At 40.9% G+C, this 16,801-nt stretch overlaps 1 protein-coding gene across 1 annotated transcript in view; it reads left to right on the forward strand.

The window, feature by feature from the left end:
• Positions 1 to 16,205, forward strand: part of cep350 (centrosomal protein 350) — a 35,039-nt gene extending 18,834 nt beyond the window's left edge. Inside the window, exons 21-37 of the mRNA XM_042416110.1 lie at positions 27 to 134; positions 240 to 439; positions 610 to 824; positions 1,037 to 1,309; positions 1,454 to 1,603; positions 1,779 to 1,939; positions 5,438 to 5,676; positions 5,847 to 6,040; positions 6,486 to 6,630; positions 7,250 to 7,410; positions 7,534 to 7,667; positions 7,776 to 7,837; positions 7,960 to 9,884; positions 10,358 to 10,870; positions 11,506 to 11,652; positions 12,018 to 12,140; positions 12,821 to 16,205. Coding sequence (XP_042272044.1) covers positions 27 to 134; positions 240 to 439; positions 610 to 824; positions 1,037 to 1,309; positions 1,454 to 1,603; positions 1,779 to 1,939; positions 5,438 to 5,676; positions 5,847 to 6,040; positions 6,486 to 6,630; positions 7,250 to 7,410; positions 7,534 to 7,667; positions 7,776 to 7,837; positions 7,960 to 9,884; positions 10,358 to 10,870; positions 11,506 to 11,652; positions 12,018 to 12,140; positions 12,821 to 12,988 — 4,918 coding nt within the window. The 3' untranslated portion in view covers positions 12,989 to 16,205. The remainder of the gene's footprint in view (positions 1 to 26; positions 135 to 239; positions 440 to 609; positions 825 to 1,036; positions 1,310 to 1,453; positions 1,604 to 1,778; positions 1,940 to 5,437; positions 5,677 to 5,846; positions 6,041 to 6,485; positions 6,631 to 7,249; positions 7,411 to 7,533; positions 7,668 to 7,775; positions 7,838 to 7,959; positions 9,885 to 10,357; positions 10,871 to 11,505; positions 11,653 to 12,017; positions 12,141 to 12,820) is intronic.
• Positions 16,206 to 16,801: the final 596 nt, after the last annotated feature.

A 16,801-nucleotide genomic window follows, 5' to 3' on the forward strand; every position in this document is an offset into this window, starting at 1 on the left:
ATAAATCCCTTCTGCTTTACTCTCAGCTTCCAGAGTCAGGGGTCAAGCAGAAGGACCAGGCCAGAGGAACCACTGTCTTCGCTGAACAGCCTCAGTCACTCTGACTCTCTATCCTTCAGAAGACCCACCATCAGGTATTAGCCAGGCCTCTCACATAGCACAAGTTTAACTGTTTTCTAGTGGATTTGTGGAAGAGAAAGAGATAAGACACTAAATCTGTCTTTTTCCCCTTTCTTCAGTGGAGCAGACTCTAGCAGCCACCATAGCACATCGCATGTGTCCTCAGACCATAGGGAGCGGATGAAAAAAGAGGCGGCGGAGCACAAATGGAGGAGGACGGAGAGGGAACCCGGCAACAGTTCCATCGAGGAAGAAGTTCCTACAGCAGCTAATGACTCCCTCTGCAGTGACAGCATCCTTTCTGTAGTGGATGAGAAAGGTACCTGCTGGCATGCAGACCTCTTAGTTTAAAAGTTTACATGCTTTTTTTTTTCATTTGTAAAATATTTCCCTTGTATTTATGCAGCAATCAATGGCTGACATATGGCACCTAACCACTTTGCCAAGTTTACAGTATGCACTGAGCTTGTCTTATTTCTGGCTCTCCAGGAGACAGTACATCAGTGGCCACAGAGTACTCTCTCAAGTTTGATGAGTCCATGACGGAAGATGAGATAGAAGAGCGCTCCTTCCGCTCTCTGCTGCCGTCTGAGGCGCACCGCCGTGGGACTTTGGAGAAGAAGCCCCGCCACCATGAGGAATCAGAGGACGACGGTACCAATCACAACACGACGTTGGTTCCTGGGGCACACAGTATCTTAAAGGTGAGAGGGCAGTACAGTCATACAAATGTATTATAGTCATACCATTTATCCCCTCAAATGTGCGGCTATTTTTTGCCTGGATGTTCCTCATTGTGCATGTAGTTGTGTCCCTCTTTAATGCTCTTTCCCTTTAACTTATTGCTTGCCGTGGATCTTTTCCATAACCCAAATTTAACCTCTGCCTTTTTGCCCATGTTCTCCCGCAATCTTAGGATGCGAGCATTACCTTCTCTGGTGGACAGGACAGCTTTTCCCAGTTCACCATGGACATGGTGCGTCAATACATGAAGGATGAGGAGGTGAGACTGCAGCATCAGAGCTCTCTGCTGCATCTTCGCCAGAAAGCTCTCAAAGAGAAGACCAGGACCGAGCTTGCTTGGCTCGAACACCAGAAAAAGAGGCTGAGGGACAAGGGGGAGGATGACAAAATGCCACCTCTCAGGAAGAAGCAGAGGGGCCTTCTGATGAAACTACAGCAGGAGCAGGTACTTGGAGATAGAAACATAATGTCATTAAGTGACAGTTGAGCTTCTTGCATGTTGATGAAGTACTAATGTTACACCACCACACTGGTATTTGGAACTAGTAATCCCATTATTGTGCACTTATATTTTTTACTTGTCTTTCAGGCTGAGATCAAGCGGCTTCAGGAGGCCAACAAAGCAGCGAGGAAAGAAAGGCAGCTGTTACTAAAGCAGCAGGAGGAGATTGAGCGGATGAGAAATTCTACACTGAGACTGAAGGAGCGTCTCAAATGTGCTGGGGGTGAAGTGCCATCTGTAAGTAGCACAACCTTGACTACAGATAGATTTTAAGCAGTTTCAGTCCAGTATAAAGAAAGAAAACTTGCACATAATTGTAGAGCATGTTCCCTTTTACATCTATAGGCTTTTGTTTTTATTGGCTTTACTAATTATTTGCCTGTCTGCATGTATCCTTTCATCCATCCTCCAGGAGACTCCAGTGTCAGAGACCCCTGTGTCAGAGGCAGCGTCCTCCAACATGAGGCATTCTGATGATGTCCGCAGCCCCTCTCCCTCGCTCTCCATCTCTGGAAGTGAGACGAGCAGCATCATGCAGAAGCTCAAGAAGATGCGCTCTCACATGGATGAAAAGTAAAAATTTTAAATAATTCTTAATATATTAACACGATTCTCTCGGCTTATTGACAGTTTTTCCAAGTAACATATCAGAAGTCATGCTTCCTTATCTGCATTTTTAACAGTGCTTGCTGTGGCCTTTCCATTTGGATTTGATTCTTTTGTGCTTTTTGCTTTTTTTTTTACTTTTTTGTTTGTCTCTTTGTTTTTTGTTTTGTTTTTGGCCCTTGATTACAATCTGAGTCATTAAACACATAGTATGTGCTTCGATTTGTTCATTGTTACTATTTTTTTGCATAACACTGTTGCACAGTTAACACTTTTTTTCTCATTCATTCTACAGACACAATTCACAAAAAACAGACATTTTCTAATCCTATACATAGGAACTTTAACTTAACTAACATTTAGCCTAATAAAACTAACAGTGATATCGGTGCATGCCATCTTTCTCTTGCTGTCTAAAGTGCTGTGAGTGTGTGGATGTGAAGATAATCTTAATACTGCAATTTTCAGTGACAGAGGCATCATTATTTTCCAGATAAGACAAACACAGGTTGTGCTTTCTATTATTTTTATTACTTCCACTTCCTCTTGTTGACATGTGCTTGGAGTTCCTGTAAGTCCTGAGAGTTTGAAGGTTTTAGATTGGCAAACAGCTTTGATCAGGTGATTATAGAGCCTCTCATGACCGGTTGGCTCCAACAAGTGGGTTAATTGTTCTGGGGTTTAGGATTTATATCTTGATCATTAATCACAGGCCAGTCTTTCATGGTAGCACTTCAGCAATTTTTAGGCCTAGATTTGTTTGAATTTACACTAACTACACAATTAACAACCAGTTAATTTGCCAATTTAATTTAATAGATAAGGAATTTTAAAATCACCACAATTAAGTTTAGATCATTGCAAAATAAAAAGATTAAAAAGACGTAAGTAAAACATAAAAGTGTTCACATATTTGTGTCTGATCATGCATTTATTGGCTTGCTTGCTTGCTATGATCCTTTTTAACTATCAACTGTCTCTTCCCTTCCCTCTGTCATTCTCTATTACCACTGTCCTGCTGTTGATCATAGCCAAAGTTATTATGTATTGTATATTCAGCTTGACATGACACTAACAAAGATCTAATCACTTTTTGTCATAACTGTCATCTTTTATGAATCACCTAATAACAAATCTGCCATTTAACCCTCTCCATAAGCAGGCTTGGCGGTGATCATATCCCCATCCAATCCCCATGCTAGCTCCATTCCATGCCCACATGCTAGTTTAAATGTTAATTAAGGGACTGTTATAATTAATGCATGTCCCAAAACATAGTCATTTAAAAGTAACCATTTTCTAACAGAAACCTGACAGACATTTGCTCATATCGCTCTTCTCTCTCCCTTTCTCTCTACTTGTTTTCTCCCTCTGTGTCTTTAATGTTTTTTCCCTCACGTTGTGTGTGACGTCTGTGATCCGTTTTGACTTTGTTTGTTACGTGTTTGTGTGTTGTAGACATTGTTCTCCTGTCCACTACTTCTTCTCTGTGTTCACGGCCCACCACTGGGCCTCCCTCAGTGTCTGTCTTCCCAACCTTCACCCTAAATTCCAGCTCTTTATCTACAACCAGTTGGTCAGGTACTGTACAGTGCTCTCTACCTCTTCCCCATCGCACCTAGCCCTGTCCTGCCCTGCCCCGCCTCACCCCCCCCCCCCCACCCCATCGAACATGCTTGTGCTCATCCACTGGCACTGGGACTTTGTAGGGGTGGGACGGTGAATGATGAGTGTTAGGATTTGTTGGTTTGTTTGGGTTTTCCGTCAGGTTTTAAGGTTTTTCATTTGCAGGATGGAATTTGTGGGGGGAGGAGTTTGAGTGAAAGCTTGAGAGTGCCCAAGGAAAGCTGCCTTGCTGAAATAAGCTAACCTTTTGACATAATCACTTTTAAAATTTGTTTTTGTGTTATTTTTTTAATGTTTGTGCCACAAGTGTATACATTAAAGTACACTGGTTGTGTACACATTTCAGACAAGGAAAGGAAGTGGTCACATTGAGAAAACTGGAGGTGAAACAGACTCTGTTTTGTGAAGGTCAAAGGTTATGTTTATTTTAATAAGAGCCTTCCTTGTTGGATGAGAATCTCGCACTCAATGCTGAGATTTCACTAATTTCCGTGGTGTTTAATTCGTGACTCTTCCCCCTCTTTCTTCCTTGCCTTTTGGAATGAATGATTAAGTTGCAGTGCATCTGTCTTCAATGTCATCTTCATACTGTGGCTGCTCAGCTCCAGCCCTATCATTGATACAAAATGTTTTGAGATGAAACCACACTATGACATTAAAGTAAAATACTTGGTTTCTTTTACAGAGATCAGAGCAGAGATAGAGTGGCCTATCTCTTTAATGAGCTCAGTAAATCTTAACTAGCCCTCTTTATTAGGTAACTGTTGTATAGGATGGGATAATAAGTACAGATGGCCATTGGCTGTAATGGAGTTTGGGAAGGCACTAAAAGAATCCCTCAGCCTGGTTCTTCAGTATCTGATCTGTCATCAGTATACATTAGGTCAAGAGAAAGGCCTCTAAATTAGATCAAGGCTAAATAATACTGCACTGTAATGGCACCCATAGCTGTGGGAGACCACATTATGCAACAGCTCTACCTGACTGCACTTTATTTTGATATGCATCTGCAGCATGGATATCTACAGTACCATTCAAAGTTTGGAAGCACCCTCTTATTAAAGTGAATGAGAGAATGTGTCCAAACTTTTGACTCTTACTGTATGTAATAGTAACCCAAAGTAGGTATTGAACATTGCCTGGATTTTAAAATGACAAATTCTGTTGGGTTGGCAAAACAACTGTGACCTTACATTTTAGTCTCCTTATCCTCGTTGGATGTGGATTTACAGTAAATGCAAGAGGTCGTACTAAAAAGACATTTATAGAAGATTAAATGTCTTTGCTTTAAGGGCCTGATTTTTTTTCTATCTCTTGAAACTGCTACATATGTTTGTGTGTGTGACTGCACCCAATCAACATTCAACCTCTGGGTCTCAGTCTGTTGCATGAATCTGACATTTTCACTGTTGTTTTCCTGCTGTACTTCTGTCATGACTGACATTTCATCACCTTTTTTAATTTGATGGGTGCTTGTACACTATATTTGGATAATTAATCTAGGGAAACGAATAAGTAAAGCATGGCCGGGTGCATATGTGTGTGTTGGACAGAAGTTTGAGGTGAGTTTGCTGTGAAAACTGGATGTCCAGGTGATTTGGGTCTGCTTGCTTCTGCGAGGTCATGTTTAACCATTCCTTATGCTAAACATCTTCTCTCTTCTCTCCCTCATCACTGTCTACCTTTCTGATCTCTCACCACCACCACCACCACCACCACCCATCTTCTTCCTTTCATTACCCTTATCTTAATTTCTTCACCTTTCTCCTCACTGTCCTTTCTCAATCTCTTCCTCCATACCTTCCTCTTTCCTTGCATTCTTACCATCCTCCTCCCTAGGTTCCTGACAAAGCGGGAGCAGCAGCTGATGCAGAGGCGTCACCATGCTGAGGAGCTGCTGCAGTGGAAACAACGGCTGGACCAAGAAGAGGCAGAGGTCCGCAGGATTGAAAAGGAAGCCCTGGCTGTCTGGGATAAGGATCATGCCATGTCAGAGAGTCAGAAAAAGGAGATCTCTGACACTAGTGCCAGTACCAGTCACCACCGAAGCTCAGAGCCAAGAACTGACAGTGAGAAAGGTGAAGCTACAGAATTCTTTCAGTTTCAAATAAATGACTGGCTGTTTATGAGGTTTGAAGTCAAAATAAGTACAAAATGTTTTTGTTTTTTTTAATGAAATGTACATATTATGGTTTTGGAATCAAAATCAATCAAAACATATAAAGATGACTTGATGTTTTATTTTCAGAATATGTGAGTGAGGGCGACTGTTCCTCAGTGACACCTGAGTCCAGTATACACACAGAGGGACAGCTGTCCCAGCAATCAAGAAGCCCATCCTCAGCACAGCCTGCATCAGTCCCTGAAACACCTTTGGGCTCCATCCAGAGCAGCCCTGCAAATTACTCTCAGGACTTCACTTCAGCTTCACCCAATGTGGTGGTAAATGTGATTTTTTTGTTTTGTTTTGGGTTTTTTTGTATTTCAGTGTCTAGACTCATCTCTTTGATGATAGTTGATGTTCATTTTGAGCTCATATATAGCAACTCCAAAACTGACTTCATATAGTAATGTTTGATATCCTAAAAAGGCTATAGCCAACTTCGACACAAATCTTGCGAATTCTGTCACTTTTGAGGGAATTTGTAGCCACTGAGCTATGAAAAGACACACAACTTTGCTGGTTTGAATGTCAAAAGTAGAGAGAACAAATTATTTACTGCTGTTCTTCATATTGTGTGAGGGAAAAGCAAGGGGATAACTGTGCATTTGTTACATGTATCAATCCAAGCATACCTCTATGATCAGCCCATTAGGAAGTGTTGTCCTCTTAGAAGTAATATTCTTTTTTCCTCCTCCTCCTCCTCCTACTGTTTTGTCTCTCCAGTCTTCTCCATTCAAAGTCAGCCACAGCCCTACTCCCTCTCCTTCGGATGGCAGCAGCAAAACGAAAATGCAGCTTCGCTCGTCTTCCAGGACCCCCAACCAGACCCGAATTCAGCCCACTGACACCCCCGTGGCCACTCAGACTGGTGAGTTTCCTAAAACGCTAATTCACACACTCACGCTCACACACACACAGACACTGAATATGTAACATTTTTTAATAGTTCCTGATAGTTCCTCAGAGAAGATGGAAGGGGGCAAGCAGAGAGAGTGAACATAATGCAGCTGTAGAGCTGGCACGGTGTAGACAGGCATAATGTGATGCTGCCGGGAACACATTATGCAAGCATTTCCCTGATACCTAACCCGCTTCACTGTGTGATAGGAGAGAACACTTTGCATTGCACTTAGTTACCACTCAAGCAAAGACAGTTTTGCTGCCCCAGTACTGAAGCTGACTGGTTTATTCATTTTCAAGCCACTGTTCAAACCTTTGCATACAACCCAATAGTTTTTTACAATTTTGTCATTTCTTTCTGTAATTCTAATCTTTGTAAGACTAGTGTTTGTTCATTGTGCAAAAACCAAAGCAATGTGCATGAAAGTGAACTTTACACATTCTTAGTAAAGAAAATATACACTAATCCCCAAAGAATTGGGTTTGAGTTCGAGTGGGCACAAAGTTGGATTACCCTTTGCTAATCACAGAGGTCTGGCACTAGTTTCACATTCTAACTGTGATTTATTATCTAAATGTACTTTCAGAACCCATTTCAGACCAGAGTGACATAGAGAGTCGTATCACAGCCCTGAAGGAAGAACTCAGAAAACGAAAGTCTATGGCCTACCAGCTCAAGAAAGAGCAGAAGAAGAGGAACAAGGAGCGCCTGAAGGCACAGGAGGCTAGCCTACTGAAACAGCTGGAGGTAAGTGTGTGGGCTTCCAGGTGGTACGTTGTGTGTGTGTGTGTGTTTGTCTGTGTATGCATTTATACATGTATAAGATGATTTACACATATCTTAAATGTTATTCTTCCTGTTTCTTTTTAGAACTATAACAACTTCATTGAGAAAACAAAGGCAGAACTGAACAAGGAGCCAGACTCAACACCTGATACCAAGTCCCAGGTCAAAGATTCCACCTCAGTCGCGGAGCAGTCCAGTATTAAACTGCATGCTCACAGGTACCAAAAACAGCTGCAAACATGATGCTCTGGTGCTAATATATCTTATACCATAATATGGGTTAGAACAGACTGATATTCAATTAAAAGCAAATCTGTCTTTCACAGGTCCGAAACCAGCAAAATCTCTGACTCTGAAAGGGTACAAATTGATGCTTCATTAGACCACAGTGAGTAATTAATTCTCATCATAACTAATACATACAGTATGTACAGTATTTATTTATGTCAGTGTTTTATGACAACACATGGATTTGATAAATAATATTGTTATCCTCTCCTATTGTGACAGATGCCCTTCCTCAACCAGATTATAGTAGATCCACCTCAGTGCCTGAAGAATTGTCTGAAGAAGACCTACCAACGGTCACTCCAACCCCAGTACATGGCAGCCCAGAGGGTCTGACCTCAGCACTGAGGAGCCATCAGTCCACAGAGAGTCTTTTAAGACCTTCCTCTAAGGAAGCTCAGGCACAGATAATAGAGTCTGCGGATGAGAACCTTGTGTCTGATCAAAGATCTGACATTCAGGAAGAGCTGGAGGTAGAAGTCAGCGACAGGTTGGAGGATCAACATTCTGAACGTCTTCTCAAACTAGAAGAGGAAGACCGACTTGACTCCCAGGACAATCTGTCTACTTCTAACCATGACTCCCCATCCATAAGTAAAGAACATCCATCTCTTAGCCTAGAACAAGAAAAACAAATAAAGATGAGGGAATCATCTGAATTAGTGGAAGCTGTAAAATCTATAATTGCCTCTAGCAAGTCACATTCAGCTGCATTGGATCTCAAAACCTCACAACATCGTAGTGTCAGCCCCTCATTCAGTGACCATTCCCGTTCCCCTTACTCGGATGCCTTCTCATCAAAGGAGGCAGCACCCATAAAGGATGTCGAGGCCTCTTCTCCCTTGGCAGATGGATATCATGATGACTTTGAGTCATCAGTGGATTCATCGCCCAGGGAGGAGCGTCATAGTTCCAAGCCCACTTCTCCGATGTCAGTTTCTCCTACTGAAATCAAGGGTTCAATAAAGGACTCCCCTAGCAGGGCCACGCTGTTTGACAGCCAAGACGAGGAGGTAGAGGAGGAAATAGCTGAAGAACTGAGTCACCATTCGGGGACTAGTGGTGCTAGCCATCAATCTGGAAAACTGTTAGATCTTCATAAGCAGACAGAAGACTTAAAGCATGACAGCAAGAGTTTTAATTCCAGCCACTCACCCCCCATCTCTGCTTTGCAGACCCCCCTCTCTCCTGTTGTAGATGAAATGCTAAGTTTTAACATTGGAGACCGAGTGCTCGTCGGCGGTGTTCAACCCGGCACTCTGAGATTTAAAGGTCCTACCAGTTTTGCCAATGGCTTCTGGGCCGGTGTGGAATTGGATAAGTCTGAAGGCAGCAACAATGGCACTTACGATGGGGTGGTTTACTTTGAGTGTGATGAGTGCCATGGTATCTTTGCTCCCCCAGACAAGATTACACACCTGCCAGACAAATTTGAGATCTACACAGACACCACAGAGGACGAGGACTCATTCTTTGATGATCTGTCAGATAAAGGTGGAGATAAACGTAAAACAGATGAGGACAAATCCTCAAAACAAGGAAATTTGGAGAATAAAAATGGACAAACTTCTCACAAGGACTTTGGGTCTGGAGACAAAAAGGTTACAGATGAGTCTGATGCTCCATATCAGCACCACACATCGAAAGGCGTATCCCACCTCAATTCACAGCATCACAAAGAATCAAAGCCTCCCATTGCTAATGGAAAGAGCAGGGACATAATCTTGGACTTTGAAGATGTACCAACCACTCTCCTCATCTCTGACATGGACAGGATTGGCCTCGGGAAGCAGAGTCAGAAGGAGATTATTGCCTTTGTTGAGAGTGAAGATGTAGACTCCAACCACCAGTTAACTCCCACTTCCACAGATATCAGGGATGATAAGCCAGAACAGAAAGAAAGAGTTATACTGGACACATTTGCAGACCAGTTCCTCAACAACTTTGTGAAAGACACAGTGAAGCAGTTTGCTCAGATTAAAAAGGCTAAAGAGCAGAAGATAGAAGCTGCCAACCAGATAAATGGAGACCTCTTTGAAAATGTTGAAGAAGAATGGATCTCTTCAGTGGAACAAAAAGATGGTCTGCCTTTCTTTCTGCCTACGGAAAAAGAGGAACTTTCTTCTCCAGAGCTGTGTAACCGACCAGTGAGTCTATATTTCTGCTTTTTTACAAACATTTTGCTAAAATTTAAATGGCAATATTTTGTCTTCACAGATTTCATAATATTATATAAATAGAACTGTCATTATCAGTCAGCAAAAACTTTTGAAATGAAGTAATGCTGTGTTTCATTGAACTGTGGAATTTTCTTTGTCACATTATCAAGCTATTGACTAACAGTACTTGTTGATTTGACCTGGAGAACCCTTGCTTTTGGGTTGTGTTCAGCCAAAGTCCAATGTTATGTTGACAGACTATTGAATTCAGTGCTCTCTGCTGAAAACCTTTTGTGTCAGAAACATCAGTAAGAAAGAATACTCTTAAACAATAGATCAAAAGTGTAAAGCCATAATTTATAATGGGATTTACTGTCATATATTCATATTTATGGAAGGTTCAAATTTAATATTTGACGAAAACACAAAATTTACTTTTTCCTGTGTTTCTTTCGCAACAGGAGAGTCCTGTGTTGGGGGCCAGCGGTCAAGAAGAGCTTGCCAAGCGGCTAGCGGAGCTGGAGCTGAGCCGTGAACTGCTAGATGAGCTGGGTGACGATCAGGACTGGTTCGATGAGGACTTTGGTCTCAGCTCTCGCAGGGAACAGCAGAGGCTCAAACAGAAACAGAGAGAGGAAGAGGAAGAGGCAAAGTTGGGAGGAGCAGCCCTTGGAGGGCTCATCTCATCATCAGGTGGGGAACAGCAGGCAAAGACTCCACCTAGACCTGAGCTTCCTCTTCCCATGCCTCCTAAACTACCAGAGCAGCCTGCCATGGTGGTGCCCCACTCAGCCACAGAGGTAGAAAAGATGGTCCATGCTGCCACTCAGGAGATCTGGGACAGCTGTGGCCTGGGGAAGGAGGGAACACCAACATTTGCAAAACTGCCCTACCCCAAACCTTCACAAGAGTATTTGGGTAAAGAGGCCAGCAGCCAGGACCAGGAGGGCCTCTGCATTCGCAGCTACAGAAAGGTGAACACAAGAACTTGCAAAACAAAGCTATGTAACAATCATACAGACATCCCAATGAAAAATTGAACACGTCTATTCTAACACCACAATCTGACCAGGAAGACAAGCATGACTGGCTTCCTCTTCGTCCCCCTGCCATAGAAATCAGAACACAACTGCCGTGCTTCAGTAGTTCTAAACCAATTGCAACTGGACTTGCAGCGTAGTCTTAAAAACAGCACTCAATCTGTGGATTGGGCCCACTGAGGTTAAAAGCCAACTGATTTTCCATTATTCAGCAGATGCCTTGTGGATGAGCATCTAAATTTTTTCAAGACTACGTAGTTGTTGTTTCAGTTGCCTTTGACTCACGAGTACTGTACACATGTTACTGAGAAACTTCTCCTCCTCCTGCTCCAGAGTTTGCCTCAATTGGTCAGATGCTTTGCTTTGAATGCAAGTACCAGCTCTGCTGTAAATAATGCTGACATTTATATTCACCTAACATCAGATTAGTGTCGTTGAATGTACAGTACTTTGTCAGCCTCTCTACTGCAGCTTTAAGCTGTCCATTAATGTTAATTTAAAATGACTTTCCATTTATTCTATTTTAATATAATTAAGCCCCCGTATCTCACTGTTCTGTCACTCCCCAGGCTGTGTATGACCTTACATGGGAGATCCTTCAGGATATCTATGCTGAAGACCCCAATGCTGATCAGCCTCAGTGGGTCAAACCACGACGTGCCAAGTCCTCCTTTTTCCACAGAGTGAAGACACCAGGAGACATCACCAAAATCCAGGTACAGTACTACAGGAGAATCACCAACAATAACAAGAAACTTTCTGCCTCACACCCTTACTACTAGTAGTACTAGTTCTATTTTAATCTAAAAATGTCATTGCCATACCAAAGGTCAGCTAGATTTTTAGAATACAGAAGGACCTTCATTGGTCAGTTTCTTATCTGCTAAAGTGACTGGAAGTGTAAACAGACTTCATAATTTGTGCCTGTTAAAACCTCTCCCTCGTTATCAGTAAATTTGCAAAATGGATGCCAGTCATAAAGTTCTTTACAGTCACATAAACTCAAATGTGGTGTCATGCCTTTTACACGTGTGATGATATGATGTTTTTGGTTGTTTTTTTTTTTTACATCGTTGACCAGGAATTCATCTCAGCAGAAGTACTGAAAATGTACGGTCTAACAAAAGATCACAATCAGAAGACCGACTGGCAGAAGATGCTCAAATTTGGTAGAAAGAAAAGGGACAGAGTCGATCACATACTGGTAAGTGCAGGAATTAAATGTTTTCTTTTGGGGTTTTTTGTACAAGAGCAGCAGTTTACACCAGTAAGTCATCATAACTGAACTAATATACTTGAGGGAAGGTATTTGTAAGCCAGTTGTTACTTTTCATCTCACAAAATCGCTGTTGTGTTGTTTCAATTAATCTCACAAGTTAAAAAAAACAACTAATTGTATTTGTGCTTCTTTGTGTAAACTTGAAAGCTTTGTGTGACTTTATTTGACTTTTCCTTTTGGATAATATCAGAACCAGGGATTTTATTTCCACTAGATGGCAACAGCTGTTCTATAAAATGTTTATATTTGAAGTGTTAAGGTTGAGGCATTTTAATGAAGGATTAAAGTCTTTAATGATTTCACAGTTTATGTGAAGGAGAACTTAATGACTAAAAAAAACTGTGCATTATACTGTGTAATAGAATCACTCCACCAAGTCCAATATTTCTCCACGTGTATGTGGAAAAACAGTGTTTTGTGCAGACTTCATACAATTTTTCTGAGCTAATTTGAGCTGAAATTTTTACTTAATTTCAGAATAACAGGATGGATTTTTAATTGAAATTTCATCTTTCAGTCATGAAATGTTTCCACTTCATTCACTGTAATATGAACAGCTGATGTTAGTCACTGGGCATCAGTAGCTGACACTGTTTGTCTCTCAGGTACAAGAACTCCATGAGGAGGAGGCCCAGTGGGTCAACTACGATGAGGACGAGCTGTTTGTCAAGATGCAGTTGGCAGACAGTATCTTTGATGCTTTGCTGAAGGACACCGCAAACGTTCTGAGTCTAATCTCTGAGAAGAGAGCCAAAAGAGGCACCCTCTCCTGACAGCTTTCCTGCTTTGGTTTTAAACTACAACCTCTAGCTCAATCCCAGTATTTTCCTCCCCAGTAAATTCCAGCCAACCCACCACCGCTCGGTCTTCCACCAGCTGATGTGCCAACAGCAACCCTCAGATGCCTTCAGTTCCAGCATTACCTCTCAGCTAAACAACTCCTACTTATTTCTGTGACTTTGATTTGCTGATTTTGCTTCAGCTAATAGTTTTTGTAATTTGTTTTACACACAAAACGCCTCTTGAGCAATCCAGCCTTCTTAAACCGTAACACCATCTAGTCTCAGTTCTCACCTCCTGCACTGGTCCTTTTGTAATTGCCAGTTGGAGAATGAGTAGATGTTTTGATAGGATGGACTGTGCCATTTGGTTAGCATTTAGTCCATCAGTGCTGCTAAGTTTATTGTTCCATAGTGTACTGTTATATAAAATCCACTTGGAACAAAAGTAGGTTGTTATATTTTGTATTGAATCTTAAAGTAAATATATATATGGGTTCAAAAATTGTAATAAAGTAGCAGATAGAAAATATACAGTGTAGTCCGCAAGTGTTTGGACAGTGACACATTTTCTGTTGACTTTGTACTCAAGCACATTGGACTTGAAATCAAACAGTAACCATGGAGTTGAGCTTTCAGTGTTTACATCCATATCAGTGTAGTAATTATAGCCTTTTTATTCATAGTCCACTAATCTTAGGGGACTGTAAACTTGTAAGCCTTAAATTTAAAAACATGACTGAAATCTAGACGTCAGCAGACTCTCCTCATCTTCCCTGGTGATGCCCGTCGCTGTGCTGCTGCCATCTTTACTTCTTGCTTTTTGGGGGGAATTTTGCCTTCAGTCCAGTCCTCAGCAACTACAAGACGTGCTCTGTTGGACTGAGGTCAGGTGACTGACATAGCCAGTCAAAAATATTCCATTGTTTGGTCTCCTGTCAAAAACTCATCATCATGCTGCATTTGTATACATTCCCCTAATTTCATTCCCATACCAAGTATGGATGTTTATTTTATGGATGATTTGACTTCATAATTGCTCTAAACAACTAAAAAATGTGTCACTGATCTAAAACCTGTAGACTGTGCTGTAGTGAAACGTCACTGAGATCAGATATTGTGTGAAACCTCCTAAATATATTATTTATTGTGTGAAAATGTTTGATTAAAGGAGAAAGGAACATTTGGAATTGTAAATGATCTTGTCAAAATATAGAGAAGAGATAATTTTAACATTGTGTAAAATTGTAAAAAAAAAAAAAAAAAAAAAAAATTGATAAAAGCACAAACTTTAATGTGAATGTGAACATGGCAATACATTATGTAGGCGATTTCAAAGAATGCTATTGAAACCAGAGAAGAACATGGGAACAGTTTTAATATTTAAAAGTTGTAGTGTTCATAATTAGAAACTGTTTGTATGACTTATTGTGGCCACAGCTGTCCAGTTGGTCAACACAATCACTGTGTCCCACTTCTGTGCTATATGTTAATATTATGAAGCCTACACATACGTTACTGTATGCACTAATGTTAACCGTTGGAAAACATCTCATACAGCCTGCAAGGAGAATGCTTGTCCACTGATTTGAGGTTTATTACTGTTTTTTTTCTGTGCTGTAACTGAAGCTTTTGCACCCCATTTAAGATTGTTTTTCACTGTCAATAGCTCCTCAGTAGTTGTGTGTTCGACTACTCACATTGTGTGACAGTGTCCCATCAACACCATGCTCAAAAATCCACTTGAGCGTAAAGACACTACATACTCAAAACACAGAAATGATATATATAGTATGCAAGTGGGACACAAAAGAACGGCAGTAGGCTTGACTTGATATTTTTTAGAATCACATTTTAGGACCGTACTGAAATGCTGGATTTGAGCCTTACTTATCTTACAGCCCTTTTTCCTCTCTATGTCCTTCGAAAAAACACCTGTAGTTGTCTCTTCATCAGTTGTCCTGGTAAAAGTTGCTGTAGCAGAACCGTTTTGAGTAATTTTCATTCAAAACACATATAGTCGTGTACCAGCATGGCTGTGAAACATTTGGCTTCACAGTAATCGGCAAAATCGGCAGAATGTAGCCTGGACAGCAAAGGTAGTTTTTCCTCAATATTCGGTTTAAGTGCCTCTTTAAGTTCAGTTTCTAACAAACCGTTTCAATGTCTCAACATCTCTTGGACCTATTTTTCTTTGAATGTCTCTTTCAACTGCTGTAAACTACCATTTTCTAAATGATCCTGAAATGACTGCTCTCCCCTCTGACCGGTTTAACATTACTTCAGTTTCCGCCTTATCGGTCTTTCTGTATCAAAGCATACTGTAGTTGAGGAAGTTTCTTAAACCTTCTCATTTTCCTGTGCCTCAGCTTGAGGAAATGTTTGTATTGCTAACAAAATGACTCACTCTAAATGTAATACCTGCTTCTTTTCCATGTCAGCTCCTGTATCTGTCTGTATAGACACAGCTGAGTCATTTTATTGATACACTGTATCAGGAACTAGTTTGTGGAGACTCCACACACACACAATGTCTCCAGCTCACAGCTGCACAGGGCGAGTCACAGGACTAGTGTGGCTGAGCACGTAGGACTGTATCCAAGGCCTTATTTTGGTCCTCTGTCAGTGCTGCTTTGATCCAACAAACTGTGTACGAACTCATCCTCGTATGTGTGACAGAGCTTGTTAATCCTCACTGACTGTTTTGAGCTAAAGTGACCTTAAACTGAGTACTTATAGTCTTTTTTTTTTTTTCTATCGTCAATGTTTTAACTGTTGCTACGATATATGTTCAAACTGTAAGTTATATTATGTAGAAAAAGACCAAAAAGAACATTTGATACCAATCTCTCCATGCTGTATGACTTGTATGTCTGGTCTGTAGGCATATGTAATCTATAATGGTTGACATGATTTTCTGCCAGGCTTTATTGCAAACCCTCTAGGATTGTCCTCTTGAACTGATTGTATGTGGGAGGAAGTTAAGTTTCCCCTTTTGTAACTATGCAGTACTTGGTCTTATGCATTATTTTCTATGTATGGACCAAACAGCTCAAACTTCTGCTGTAGTCTGTAGATTTTAAAAAATCTTGAAGTGTGAAGCTGTTTGGTGTAAAGTGGAGTGGCTCCTTTCTTCACAGACTTCGATGGAGCAACTTTAACTTTAAGAGTGTCTTTTGATCCTAATAAATCTAATGAATTAAAAAAAAAAGTAGGCACAAAAGATTTGATTATCAAATTAACCCCATCAGACTAGATTTTCATCTTTTGCAATGTTTATGAATATTTATAATAATGTGCTGTGAGTGTGCGCTAAGTGCACTTGAAGACATGTACAATTCTTATATGGGTGTAAATATATATGCGATGTGTCTATCCAATCTGACCCACTGTTACTGTAATTGAGGCGATTGTTGTAAAATAAACACTGTTTACTTTGCAAATATGTACATATTATATTTGTTGACTAAATGACCTTTGGAACTGTAAATAAAGCTTTCATTGTTTCTAAAGGAATGCTGCCTGATAATGTGTTTGGTTGTTATTTAGAGTTTGCAGTAGTTGCCACACAGTGTTGTTGATGTGCTGACAGCAGACAGAAAAATCTCTTCCTCAAACACTGATTGTTAGGTATGTGACCAAAAGCCAGTTGTTGAGGTTTGTCAGCTCATTTGCTCAAAACTGCAACATCAGGAGGATGTTTTTGGATGTGGGAGAGGTATATTGTGTAAGGTCACATAGAAGACACAGTCCTAAATGTATCTGAATGCATGATTAGAGCCTGTTGTGCTAAATTGTCAGCAAGTC

The sequence above is a fragment of the Thunnus maccoyii genome, chromosome 7, assembly GCF_910596095.1.
Source record: "Thunnus maccoyii chromosome 7, fThuMac1.1, whole genome shotgun sequence".
Classification (NCBI taxonomy): domain Eukaryota; kingdom Metazoa; phylum Chordata; class Actinopteri; order Scombriformes; family Scombridae; genus Thunnus; species Thunnus maccoyii.